The following is a 14,765-nucleotide window of genomic DNA, read 5'->3' on the forward strand; positions in this document are numbered from 1 at the left end:
CCCCATCACCCATTTAACCCATCTCCCCAGCAACCTCCCCTCTGGTATCCACCAGTTTAGTCTCTATAGTTAGAGTCTGTTTCTTGATTTGTCTCTCTTTGTTTTAATGTCACTTTCTCTTGCTTCATTTTTGGTGTTTAGGACTGCAACAGAGTTCTGTACATTGATTTTATATCCTGCAACTTTACTGGCTGTTATCAGTTCCAGTAGCTTTTTTGGTGGAGCCTTTAGAGATCTCTATATACAGTATCATGTCATCTGCAATGTAGTGAAAAGTTCTACTACTTCTTTACCAATTTGGATGCCTTTTCTTTTTGTTGTTTAACCACTGTGGCTAGGACTCCAATACTGTGTCGAATAAAAGTGGGGAGAGAGGACATCTTTGTCTTGTTCCTGACCTTAGGGGGACAGCTTTTGGTTTTTCCCCATTGAGCATGATGTTCACTATGGTGTTTTTGTGTATATGGCCTTTGTTATGTTGAGGTGTGTTCCCTCTAGACCTACTTTGTTGAGGGTTTTTATCATGAATAGCTCTACTTTGTCAACATCGGCATCTATTAAGATGAAATGGTTTTTATCAACTGTTATTAATGTGACTTATCATCTTGATAGATTTGTGAATATCAAACCATCCCTGCATCCTGGGAATAAATCCCAGACTGTGGTGAATGATTTTTTAAATGTATTGTTAGACTCTGTTTGCTAGTATTTTATTGATTTCTGCATCTATGTTCATCAGCGATATTGGCCTGTAGTTCTTTTTTTCTTTTTTTTTTGGTGGTGTCTTTATCTGATCTTGGTATCAGGGGGGATACTGGCCTCACAGAATGAATTTGAAAGTTTTTACCATCTCTTCTATTTTTTAGACTTTCTTGAAAAGAGTACGTATCGATTCTGTAAAGGTTTGGTAGAATTACCTCTGAAGCCATCTGGTCCTGCACTTTTGTTTATTGGGAGTTTATTGCTGATTTATTTTCTTTACTTGTAATTGGTCTCTTCAAATTTTCTATTTCTTCCTGTTTCAGTTTTGGTAGATTATGCTTCTAAGAATTTGTCTCTTCTAGGTTATCCAATTTGTCAGCGTCTAATTTTTCACAATATTCTCTTACAATTTTATTTCTGTGGTGTTATTTCTCTTTATTTTGGATCTTTTATTTAATGAGTCTGGCTAGAGGTTTATCAATTTTGTTCGTTTTTTCAATGAACCAGCTCCTGGTTTCACTGTGATCTGTTCTATTTTTTGGATTCTAAATCCCTTCTAATCTTTATTATTTCCTTCCTTCTGCTGGTTTGGGGTTTTATTTGTTCTTTACCTACTTCTTGAGATGTAAGGTTGGTTTTTTGAGATTTTTCTTGCTTCTTGATGCAGGCCTATGTTGTTATAAACTTTCCTCTTAGAACCATGATACCAGTTGCAGAATGTTGGTTAAATTTTTATTTCTGTATGTTCTATGCCACAGGTAAGTACAGGTTTCTATATGTGGAAAGAAACTGAGGATTCATCTATTCAGCCACCCCACTGTAAACAATTAGATGGCACAGCGGTAAGAATAGAGTGGTAGATAGGATGATGTAGGTCCATTTTCACCACAGCCCCAGTCACCACAGCCTTGTTGTTTATATGTTTAGTGTTAGTATACATTTTTAGCATAATATAGTACATCTAAGGAAACTGAAGTTACAGGATTTCTTTCTGATGTGGGGATTCATAGCTATACAGACTAATTCAGTAAGCACAGACTTAAAATTACTTTTAATACAATTTTCACATTAAAAACTTGCAAAATTTGCTGGCATGAATAATTTTTATTTTTCTAACCAAATTGTGGTGTCCGTTTATAAGTGAGTAGTGGATTATAGATATGTCAATATACAAAATATTTAGGATATACATGCACTTAGATAAATTACATAATTCTATAGTTTCATTCACTCCCTGGACCTTCTAAAAGTGTATATATTTTATAAAAACAAATTAGAACAGAAACTCCCAGTAGATGAAAAGAACTTGGTGTTATAGGAAAATATAAAGAGCACATGGGACAAATATGTATTAGTATTAAAATTACAGGCCAAGCCCACTTAAGCTGGTGTACACAATAACCTGCCCCTTTAAATTATATGTATTTCTTTAAATAGGGCCAACCATAGCAAGTATATATTGTCTGTAACATGTCTAGGGTAATTATCAAGAAGTCGATTTTTCTAAAAGAAAAAAAAAGTCACTAGTGATGAATGTGTATTATTTCCCAGTTTTTAGCTGTTATGGAATTGCAGTGGGGCTAGATGTGTAATTATTAAGTGTCATAACACATCAAGAAAAAGTCCATTTGTTTCACAAGCATTTGGAATTGGAGAAATAAAAGTATATATCAAATACTTCATACAAAAAAGACTATACAAAAATCATGGACTTTATTATACATTAAAAATCTCCTAAAAGCATATATCCTCAAGCCTTGTCAGAGAATACCTACTTTGACAAAATGAAAAAAATAAGCTCTCCACCCCACATGTATACCACCATTACATAAAGTTGAGTTCTTCAATTCTAAAGGGAAATGTAGCATGATTTTTAATTGTATATATGCATGATTAATAGTATCAGTGAGATAAGAACCAATTCACTTAACATTACAAAATCACCAAATATACAAAGCAGTTTTGCACATTAGTTATAACTTAATCCCAGTTCTCATATTAGCTGAAGTAAATTACATGAGTATAGCCACAAGAGACTAGTTAAGAAGTATAGTATAGTTCCAGTTTCAAATCTTTGTGTTATTAATGCAGAAGAACAAAATTCATGGAAGAAGAGTAAGCCAAAGTTGCTTAAAATAAAATGAAAGACTTGCTTGCTACAATCAATGTGTATGAATATTTAAAGTACAATTTGAATGCTAGGAGGTTGTTGCCAAAACCAATGTTAATATTTTCATTTTATTAATTCAGGTAGCAGAAGGTTTTGCAATACACGGGCTCTTAGGGTCTGTCAGCATTTATAAGATTCAAATCTTTGTAGATACTACACATAACTCAATTTAACTCAGATGCCTTTACCACACAAGACTGTATGCTATGTAGAATGTTATGCATACCCTACTACCCTTTAACCAAGCATTACAGTAACAATTTTATCATGCCTAGAGCCTTTGGAAATCAAACTAATCATTGTAGAAATGACAAAAACTAGACTGGCTTTGGGGACTCTGTTCAGTCCCTTGTTGGGAAGTTTTAAAAATTTTAAAGGGAGTAGCAGTAATTTATTTCCTCTCTATTCATTACCATTGTTACAAAAGTAGTTTTCCTATAGGTAGCAGAATGCATAGTTGAATTAGGTAGACTTTCTTTTCTTTTAAAGAATCAATTTTGTTAATTTCTAAAACCATCAAGTGTAAGTTTGAATCTGAGAAGGCGATCCCAAATTCTAATTCAATTACCACCAAAGCATCCAAGAGCCAGAAGGGATATCAAAGGGTAACAAACCAAGATCAGCTTTAACATTATGCAGAAACCCATGGGCAGCCTTCTTCAAACAAAAAGGTGAGTTTTTTTAAGTTGATGCTTAAATATCTGCAGTATGGAATAGTTTGTATAGTTCTATAGCAATGGTCATAAGTTGAAATATCTAATATTGTTAATTCCACACACAACTTCTATTTGGTGTTGGAATGTTCTTTGGTCTGATCTGTGGAAATGGGTGTGTTATTCTAGAAATTCCTATCAAACAGGACTTAAAAGGAACTACAGGTCTATCTGTCCAGCATCCCTAAGTCTGCCAGCGTCTTTAACTCTAGCCTTCATTCTGACCCCTCTTACTAAGAAAGGGCAGCACCTGGCTCCCAGGCAGAGCACCGGCCTAGGAAAACTACCACCTAAAGCTGTCCGCCTTCATTACAGGGTGACAAGTTTCATCTGAACTAAGTGAGGTGACAACTTCATAGCATAAACAAAAGACTTTATGAAACAGAGAGCTTATTAATTCTCAAAAAGTTCTTAAAAGCAGGACATACCATGACTAATCAAGCGACCACAGAAATTTCAACTTCTACCAAAGGAATGACATACCAACTCTTGTGAAAGCATTCCCTCTAGAAAGCACAAAATCAACTTTCTTCAAAAAGTATTCCATAAATTTCTACTTTGTTACTGTATGTTTTGGTAACATAAGGCTTCAAAATAACAATTATCAAGTAATCATTATTCCTGTTTGGCACATGGATACAAAGAATATCATTATCCTAATTTTCCCCTTCCACAGAAAACTGTATGTACAGTGTCAAACAGCCACACTGTATTGTGAGAGCTAAAATAGACGCTGTCTCTAATTCAGACCTAAGAAAAGACTGTATCAAAGAACAAAGGGCTTTTCCCTTGTATAATTAGTCTTAAAGTGGCTAATCTCTGAAAATTTTAGATGTATGACTATGTATTTTATTCAATATATTTGCTTCTATATAGTTTTACATGTGAAACAAACAATTCTATCAGCAATGTTAAAAAAAAATCAAGTTTTGTCACGGCAGTAGGGAAATGATCCTTCCTTGGTCACTCTTAAACCAAACATTCAATTTCCTTTCAATCTTTCATGGAATTAGAGCTTTTACTCATTTGAGAGTACAAGTATTTACAATAATTAGTGCAAATTATTCTATTCTCATATATTAGTTATTTGCCTTTGTGGATATAAAGTGGTGTTCAGTATTTTATCAAAACATGGAATTATGAAAATACTGTGCATATCAGTCTGAAATTTAAAAGATTACATTTTCTAAACTAAACTCTGGGCATTTTTACTTTAAGCAGGAAACAACTGTTATAGAATTTCTTTTGAAATGTCACTTGATTTTCAATAAAAATTATTACACACAATGCAGAAAATACGTGTTATCCTGTAACAGTATCTTTACATGTTAAGTCCTAATCTAAAATGTACTTGAACAAAAAAATCCCTTTTAATAAATTCCAAAATCTTATTTTAACCATTACTGCTCTGCAGCAATAATTCAAGTCCCAACCTGAGAACTAAGAAGGTGACAATTAAATGCCACGTGCTGTATCAATCTTGAACTGAAGACACTTAAGCTTCTTTCCCACTGGCATCAGCTGTAATACATCAGAAATGTGAGCAATCCAAGAAAGTGCCCTGAAATCACAGTACCACCTGCCACAATTTGAAACCTTAAGTCTAAAATCTTTTTTCTAATTATTTTATATAAAAGTTCTATTGCACATTTAATAATTAAAATATCTGCAAACTTGTAGAATGCTCTGTATAAAGGGTTTTGAACTGATTCAGTCAAAAGCTTCCTCACTGCCAGCAAAAATGTTCCTAATGAGAAGAGGGAGCACATCCATGAATACCTGAAGCTGAAGAATGAAAGGTTTCTTATGGTCAGAGCCAATTACAATGCAAGACAAGAAGTTCACAATTTGAAGGAAAAAAGGCTTGAGCAAGTGTAATTCCTCAGTAATCTACTTCAAGGAGAGGAACAGGTTTCTCCTTGACACATGGAATTTGATGTTACTGCATAGTATATTTTTAAGGAAAAGAAAAATCAATGCAAACCTAAGTGACCAAGGTCAATCTTATTTTAAAAAATGAAGTTAAAACAAATAATATAGTCTCCTTGATATTTCAACATAGTTGTTACCTTGTGCCATTTCACCACAGAAACTCAATAAATTCCAAGGGGGGAAATACCAACCAAAAACCAAGGATAAGTTCATGCTTCTGACTCTCTTTTCTTTCCTTCTTCTCCCAAATCACTCTCTTCTGACTGGCTACTGCTAAGGACAACAAACTGCCCCTCACTACTGGCTTGGTTTGGTCTACTGGAAGCAGCTATCAACCGACTTTGTTCTTCTAAGTCCTAGTAGAAAAGACAGAAAAGAAACTAAGTTTATTGTTTGCAATCAAATGCAAAACTGTGCATTTAAAATACATACTTGAGAGCCACTTCGATCCTTCTGATCCTTCTGTCAAACACTTCCGCGCAATTCTAGCAACTTACTGAAAACAAAGACTACACACAACCAGTATGACACCAAAGTGGGTTCTGGCACCATTTTAGAAATCCTATAAAGGCCAACACTGCCCTCTTCTCAGTTTTTATGGCCAAAAACAATATTCAGACCATTGTTCTCTCTCACTATCTACCACATAAAAGGCCCGTAATGGATGACTCTACATCCCCACCCTCCCCCTGTCCTACTTATTTTGCTAAATCAGTTTTCGCCCTCCGTCAGCCTAACCTAGCAAGGAAGCTTCAACTTCAGTGTCATCATCACATCCTTCTCCTTTGTCCTAAGTCCAATTCATTCCCAAATCCTGCTGATATGTACTCATTAAGTATCCCACGAATGTCTCCTCTTTTCCAGGGCTACTGCCAATGCCACAGCCCATAACTGGGTCTTACCATCTCATGCATCAATATCTAATGCATTCTCCAGATTTTACTCTGAAACTTGCCTAACTTAAAGTTATCCTGTTGGATGGACAATGATTTGACACTCCTGGTAGCATTAAGTATTTATATAAATATATATAAATTCCTGGAGACCAATAAAGATGTCAGCAATGGCAGTTAGGTCTACACACACACACACACACACACACACACACGGCCTCTCAAAAGACCCGCTTTTTAGAAACAACCTTCACTGGAATATGGAAATATAAAAGCTTGGGTATGTTTGCTAAACAGCAAGTCAACTACATGTCAGGAACTATAAACATCCTCTCAGAAGACAGATGTCTTCCTTTTCTGCTGTGCTATGAACCATCTGGTTATAAAGTGGCTGAGGAAGCAGAAACAGACTTTCACTTGGAATTTCAAATCTGAAAATCACAGTTCTGAATTAGGGAAATTTCATAAACATTACAGCAGAGAAGATCTAGATACTAGGACTACGTACCTTTTCAATTTGTTTTTGTTTACTGAGTTCTTTCTGTTGCTTCTCTTTTACCCTCTCTATTTCTTTTTGTTTTTCTGATGCCCGACGATCCTGAAACATAGAGGAATACAACTAATGAATTAAGTAATTTTATATTTTAGACTTTTCAATATTGCCTTTGTAACCTTTTCATAATTTTTATACTTATATGGAAGCACACTAAAAATTTACATTCTATCTTATCCTAATTCCAAATGCTGTGTCAGCAACAGTATCTACTGATAACCTTGCACAACAAAATCATTTTTTATTTCCTTGCTAATATGAAAGGCCTTCTATTATGTTAGGTAATATTCTTAGAGGGGCACTTGGGTGGCTCAGTTGGTTAAGCATCCAACTGCTGATTTCAGTTCTGGTCATGATCTTAGGGAGGTGAGTTCGAGCCCTGCATAGGACTCTGCGTGAGATTCTCTCTCTGCCTGTCCCTCTGACCCTCTCTCTGCCTCTGCACTCTACATAAATAAATCTTAAAAAAAAGAACATTCTTGGATAATTTTGGATTCTTACCAGTTCTGCATGCAAAGCTATCTGTTTTGCCAGACCAACAGAATCACAAATCTGAAAGGGGAAAAAGTAGGAAAAGCTCAGGCAGTTCTCACATTCAAGTATCGAAATAGCTGAGGTAACTAGCTTTATAACTCATTATAATATACTGCTTCAAACAAAAGCTGATTTAAGAATGTTCTAGCTCCAGGGCATCTGGCTCATTTGGTTAAGTGCCCGAATCTTGATTTCAGCTCAGGTCATGATCTCAGGTCGTGAGACTGAGCCCCATGTTGGACTCTTCGGTCAGCACAGAGTATGCTTGAAATTCTCACCCTCTCCCTTTGTCTCTCCCCTGCACTCCTGCTCTCTCTCTCTCAAAAAAAAAAAAAAAAAAGTTCCAATCCCCACATGAAGCATCTGTGAATTTTCTTCAGAGTCTCTGAGTTGCTGGTGCTGGGTCTCACCTCTGTCACACACCTCACCTTCAAATGGTAAGGTCTGCAAAGAATGAAGCAAGGAGATGCTGATACTGCTCTAAGCTGAAAACAGCTGGAAAAGGCTGATTATGGAAATATAATACATTCCCAGAGTAAGTTAATATATTGCATTCCCAGAGCATCAGCTGCCAATGCATATAGTCAGAAGGCCCAAGCTACCTACCAGCTATCTTTAGAGCCAATGGGCTTTGGTCAAACAACTTTGTTGGATTAAGCCAAATTTGTTTTCTTCCACAAATCTTACTAAGAACTTCGACTATGATAGGTATTTCATAACAGAAACACAATTTGAAAAATCAGGTACCTTTTCCCCCTCGTTGTTTGATTCAAATATATAGCAGACTGATGACAGATTACTTTCACTTCTCCCACCTGATGTCCGAAGAACAAATCCAAAAAGCCTCTTATTTTCCTGGTGCGTAGCGTACAAAACTACACTGGGTAATGGAAACTGCCACAGAAAATACCAGAAGCAAACATGAGATTTTTCAAACACAAGCACTCTTCTGTATGACAAATTCAAGTACTAAGTTATAAAAATATTATAAACAGAACATTAAAGCCAATTTTCTTCTTAACAGAATGGCAATCCAAGAACAAAAATGTCCTATTTGGTTTGGATTACCAGGTAGAATAAGACATTGTTGAATATCAAATTTATTAATCATTTACACATATTACAAAATCATATTCAATAACAAAAATGGTCCATATTATTAAATGATTAAGAGCATGTACTTCCAGCTATTTCAACACAGGTAATTATAAACTCAATCATGTCCACCTTTTAATTCCTGTTAGTGTTTATCCCTTAACTAGGCAGCACATATCCTACACTAAAAAACTACGTATCATACCAGACTGCACTGATTCTTTAAGTATATGGAATGTTCAATTATAAATTTGGGGTGGGGGGGAGATGGCCATTGGCTTAATTATAACTTGGCCAATCACAATTAATACCACTATTCAATACATACGGTCAGAATTACTATAATGATATAGATGTGTATATGCAAAAAGAGATTTCCAATAAAGCTTTAAACATGTAGAACTCACTGTGAGCCTTGTAACTTGTGTCTGTGGATCAATTAACCTATAATTAAAAATTTGGAAAACAAATTTTAATTAGGCTGAAATTAAACATTTTTTCCGCCAGTTTTTTAAGGGAGAGGTCATTACTTACTTTAAACAATCACAAGTGACTAATAAATGTGATTCTGTCATACGGAAGATGTTATGGATGGCCCGGGCAGCTAAGATTTGCCGCATTGTTTCATAAACAACATCTGGATTGTCATCTGATTTCACCTCCATAGAACCAAGGAATCGGACAATAAATAACTGATGAAGAATAGAATCTACAAAAGAACAAGGTACATTACATATCTTTAAATCCCACATTTCCTTTCCTTAAGAATAAAATACATTGTCACCTTTTAAATTTTCTAGTGAAAAATTCAACCTTGTAGAAGTATTTAAAAATTACTCCTAACTACAGTGTTCAAGTTATAGAAAAATTAAGGTCTCTAATTCAAATAGCAAAAGGTCAGGTTTCAACAATTGATGGTTGTGAGTAAAATAAAAATTCCTCATACTATTCTTAAAGCTTTTAAATCTGAAATTTAACAAAAATAAATAGTTACTGAGAAAAGAAAAAAAAAGTTAATGGTCCAGTACCAGAAGAAAACATCAGTTGCTAGGAAAAGCTTAAAGGATATCTTCTGCATTAAGAATTTGATTCTGAGGTCCAAAGTATGATATTTTATAATTTTAATGAAATCTTTAAGCCTGATTAAGTTTTGCTGCTTTGAGTACTATGAGCAAAAAGAAAACTGTGAAGTGGGATGCCTGGGTGGCTCAGTTAGTTAAGCAGCTGCCTTCAGCTCAGGTCATGATCCCAGTGTCCTGGGATCGAGTCCCACATCGGGCTCCTAGCTTGGCAGGAAGTCTGCTTCTCCCTCTGCCTCTGCCTGCCGCTCTGTCTGCCTGTGCTTGCTCGCGCTGTCTCTCTCTCTCTCTGACAAGTAAATAAATAAAATCCTAAAAAACAACAACAACAAAAAAAAAACCTGTGAAGTAAAGCTACCATTAAAATAGCATATATCAGAACAAATATATACAACAAATTCTTCACACAGTTTGCTGCTGAGAATTTTTTAAATGTAAGAATACTGCACAACTGTTTTACCTTCAGTTTCAGATTTTGTACCTCCTCCAGATTCTCCAAATGGATTTGTGCGCCTGAAAAGTTTTTCAAAAATTATGAACCAATGGTCAGTTATCATGAGCCATACGGAAGAAATCTCAATCACTGAAACTGGGTTATAAACTAAGAGTCACAAAAACTTGTACATACATTTTTTAAAAAGCTCTAAAATGTCCCATCCTGTTAAGGAACTACTATCAATGACCACTTTACTCTGACAAAGGTCCCTGCCTTCACACTTACTAGGCAGAACTCAATGCTGCTGCATTCTAGAAGAGGTAGATGAGCTGACATGTAGACGTACATACATATACGCCCACATACACCCCAATATCCTATAAACCATGTTGTGAAAGTCCTTGAATTTAAATAAAGAGGGACAGAACAGCTGATTTAGCTTCAATACGCCAGGGATTTCCTAGGATTGCAAAAACCTCTTTTTAGGTCCTCAAAGTACATACTGTAAGTTAATTATGCTAATTTGAACACTGTCTAGTTTTAAACCTGTATTTCTCAAGGCATATTTAACAATGCAAGAAGAAAAGCTAATTAGTGATGGGAGCTACCTCATTCCTCAGTGTGAGTGGCTCTTGGCACACACACAATGAAGGAAAAAAACACAATTCAAAATAGGTTTTGTAGGGGCGCCTGGGTGGCTCAGTGGGTTAAGCCTCTGCCTTTGGCTCAGGTGATCTCAGGGTCCTGGGATCCAGCCCCGCATCGGGCTCTCTGCTCAGCGGGGAGCCTGCTTCCCCCTTTCTCTGTCTCTGCCTGCTTCTCTGCCCACCTGTGATCTGTCAAATAAATAAATAAAATCTTAAAAAACAAAAAAAAACCATGAAATTGATCTCTATAATTGATGTCTGAACTTTTATATAAAATGCTAAATATATTTCTGTGATCAAATACAAATTATTTTTTTCTTGGTCACAGCCATGTATATCCAAATTAGTATAAATTTGTTAGGCGTCCAACCTACTTAAATAAATGATTTGCTGTGACATTTCCTTCATCCCAGAGCCAAAGAAAAATTCTAACAGCTTTCACATTTCTCATTATACAACGAGAAGATGTTTTATTAATAATTCACAGCATGATAATGTTTTAGTCTTCCTGGAGATTTCTTATTCTGACCCAAGATGATATTCTTCTTACAAACCTAGAGCACATGTACTACACTGAATTTCTAAAATAGTGTCATGACCTAAAGATAGGACTGTCAACTTTCTTCTGTAACTTTAAGAGCCAATACCTGAATTCAAAATTAAATATTTTTAGAACTAAATTATCTCCACTTATTTAGCTGGGGCAGAAAATAAAAACCTGCATGATTCTTTCCCGACTATCAAAATTAAGTATAGGAAGTACAACATAATTGATAAGTATGTGTGAGAGAGGACTCTCAGCTACAAAAATGGAATCATAAGCTTAACAGACCACAGAACAATATCCCTCTGACGCCATCGCCCACCTGCCTCCCTGGCCAAAGGCTTTTGCTTGGCCAGGCTGATCTTCGCACACGGGAGAAATGATGTCAAACTGTATTGGGGTATCTGGAGCAACGAGAGAATCTAGAGAAAGGGCAGCCAGATTTGTGGACTCAGATCCCAAGGATCCCGAGCTGCTGGTTCGAGCTGTCGGTGGCCGAGATTGTCTAAAGACAGAAGAAAACCAGAAGATACTGCATTAAGTTTTCTCTTTTTGAAACTGAATACAAACTAGCAGAAAAGAAAATATAATTTTATAAGGTAAAGAGAGGAGAAGATATTTCAATAATAGACTTTTCTTTCCAATGACTAAATTCAAAAACATAAATGATCTCAATCTATAGATAAAGCACTAGGGCCATCTGGAATTATTTATTTAGCACTCTAGCTGGTAAATTTACCAACCTGAAAATATACACTTTCTATATTTTGGGGAAACTATTTCATACTAATGTAAGTAGAACTGCTAAAATCAAAGTGTTTGCTAACACTTTCGAAAGCCCATATGGTTTCAAATAACCCAAAGTCTGTTAACTCACGCTGCCGGCCGCAGACTCTCGTGCCTCTGCTGGAAAGATGGGGAAGGAGTGACAGCTTCCAAAGCTGACTGATTTACTCGTGCTGCAATTTCCTATTTTGTTTTAAAAAGGACTAGAATTGGTAAAGCAAGGAAACCAAAAGTTTGAATACAGTTGTCAGAATGTTCTTGAGTTACATTTAAAATGCAAATTGGAGTTACTAAAGTAGTTCCACATTGTCTTAAGATATATAATTAACTTCATAACATTGTAACTTAAGCTTCCTCTTACAGACACAGATCTTTAAATATTTAACTACCAGATTTTTTGGATTAGGTTTGTATTGTTAGCACCTAATACAGCACCTACTATATGGGTACTCAATACATTTGTTAAATAATGAAATTCAGAAGGAGTAGGAATAGCCACAAAATTTCAAAATATTAAAATATTTTATGACTATACTGCTGACGTTTTCATGATCTTCCAGAATATATTTATGCTCAGAGAAATCTATGTATTTATTGATGAAGTTATCATAGATGTTTTCAGGCCAAAATCTGATAGAAAACTTTCTATAAGAGATATTTTTAAACTTACTGTTTTAATTCAAACACTGGCTATTTTGTAAAATAATATTTACGTTAGAAAAAAAAATCCTAACACTTTTGCATTTGTCTTATAGTTAGCAAAAATATCAAAACAATGCCACAAATTGATCAGAATTTCTTCTCTCATTAAGTACAGATAAAGTAATTCTGAATCATCTGGAAAATACTACTTAATATTTAGAGTTCTGATAGTCTGTGGGAAAAGTAAGATAACCCTGAATTATTCAAACCCAAACACTATATTCACCATGTGTTCCCTAGATATTAACAGGTTAATTTTTTGGTGCTTCCAAGTAACGTAACAGAAAGGAAATGCTAACCTGGCAAGAGATCAAATTAGTGCAGGCAAAAGGCTTCTTTACAATTAGCAATTGGCACTGATTTTCTTAGATTACACTCTTAAGATTATAAAACTAATAGAAGTTACTAATATTTTGGAGGTCATGAAATAGTTTCTTTGGTTCAAAACTTTTCCTAGGCATCTAAATTCTAGGTGTCTTGGCTGGTACCTCAAAGCCATTAATGATAAATACAGAACTCTTTTAAATTGCTCTTCTGGGCGCCTGGGTGGCTCAGTGGGTTAAGCTGCTGCCTTCAGCTCAGGTCATGATCTCGGGGTCCTGGGATCGAGCCCCACATCGGGCTCTCTGCTCAAAAGGGAGCCTGCTTCCCCCTCTCTCTGTCTGCTTCTTCCTCTCTCTGCCTGCTTCTCTGCCTACTTGTGATCTCTCTCTGTGTGAAATAAATAAATAACATCTTCATTAAAAAAAAAAAAAAGACTTAGAAGGATGGTGGCTTCCTACAGAAATCAGTCCTGCTCTGCCTCATCTGAAATCATCAGCCCTGCACAGCCCTGGCAGGCAGCCAGGTTTATTGCACAGATGGGCCCACTAAGACTGGCAGAGGTTACATAGCTCCTGCCCCAAACCAAGTCTTTTCCCAACTATGCTGTAGCATGGATGCACTTGATTCCTTCCAGAGTTCTCCACACCCCTGGGTTCTTCAATGTGTTTGGATTTACCTACGCAGCTAAGTTCATCTGGTTGGATAGGCTTGCCACTCAAAGTGTAACTGGCAAAAACCTGGAGTTCAGGCCACCTCATCTTAGACATTCTCTGCATTTTAACAAGATCCCCATGTGATTTGTATGCACATTTTAGCTATTTTTCTTAATAAGAACCTTCAACTCCAATTATACTACAGGTTTCATAAACACATCATTTCTGCCTTTACGCTTTTGTTTTTCTTCTCATAGGAGAATGTTTTATTCTTATAGAATATATTTTACTCATGTTTTATTCTCAAAATATGGAAATCTTAGCCAGCTTGGGATCCTACCATCTCCACAATTTTCTCTAAAACTAAAGTCCACACTGATCTTAACATTTTCAAATCTTAAGCTTTTAGTCATTACCATACACTTTCAACCACATAGTTTTATACACAGTGTTACTTAAAGTTTTAGTTTTATATTTCCATACACACACGCTCCTGCAGGGCAAAGCCATGGCTTCCTTTTCTTTTGTATTCTTCTCCATGGTGCTCAACCCAAAGCCAAACACAGGACTGATGCTCAGTAAAAATTTGTCAGCTGACCGATTTCAGTTACTTCTGAAATACTTTATCTTTCTAGGAAGACCACATGCTCTTACAGGGATACATTAAAGCTACTCATTCAATGGCAAATTAAAAGACTTCAGAACTTGAGGAATTATAAAATAAATAAGAATCATTCATTTTTGCCAGGTCTGGATACCATAAAATAAAAATATTACCTCTGGGTTTTCACTTAAATATATTTGCTTGGATATGTTATTTATAGTACAGATCCACTGCAAGAGAAAAAAATAGAAAAATATGATTAATTTTTTTTCTATAGTTCTTCTCTTCTAAAAGAATCTTCAATATTTCACTTAACAAAAGTTCCATTAGAAGTAGCATATAATTGGGGCACATGGGTGGCTCATTCGGTTAGGCCTCTGCCTTCAGCTCAGGTCATG

General features: G+C 35.7%; 1 protein-coding gene across 1 annotated transcript in view; it reads right to left on the reverse strand.

Annotated features, from left to right (window-relative positions):
- Window positions 1–1,786: 1,786 nt before the first annotated feature.
- The window catches only part of APPL1 (adaptor protein, phosphotyrosine interacting with PH domain and leucine zipper 1), a 38,076-nt gene continuing 25,097 nt past the window's right edge, over window positions 1,787–14,765 (reverse strand). The window contains exons 13-22 of the mRNA XM_045078670.1: window positions 14,541–14,597; window positions 12,176–12,267; window positions 11,621–11,803; window positions 10,132–10,184; window positions 9,127–9,301; window positions 9,000–9,036; window positions 8,245–8,391; window positions 7,465–7,515; window positions 6,919–7,008; window positions 1,787–5,873 (exon numbers count right to left, since the gene is read on the reverse strand). Of these exons, the coding sequence (XP_044934605.1) occupies window positions 5,727–5,873; window positions 6,919–7,008; window positions 7,465–7,515; window positions 8,245–8,391; window positions 9,000–9,036; window positions 9,127–9,301; window positions 10,132–10,184; window positions 11,621–11,803; window positions 12,176–12,267; window positions 14,541–14,597 (1,032 nt within the window). The 3' untranslated portion in view covers window positions 1,787–5,726. The remainder of the gene's footprint in view (window positions 5,874–6,918; window positions 7,009–7,464; window positions 7,516–8,244; window positions 8,392–8,999; window positions 9,037–9,126; window positions 9,302–10,131; window positions 10,185–11,620; window positions 11,804–12,175; window positions 12,268–14,540; window positions 14,598–14,765) is intronic.

Source organism: Mustela putorius, unplaced genomic scaffold (genome assembly GCF_011764305.1).
Source record: "Mustela putorius furo isolate JIRA1106 unplaced genomic scaffold, ASM1176430v1.1 tig00000095_pilon_pilon_pilon, whole genome shotgun sequence".
Taxonomy (NCBI): Eukaryota; Metazoa; Chordata; class Mammalia; order Carnivora; family Mustelidae; genus Mustela; species Mustela putorius.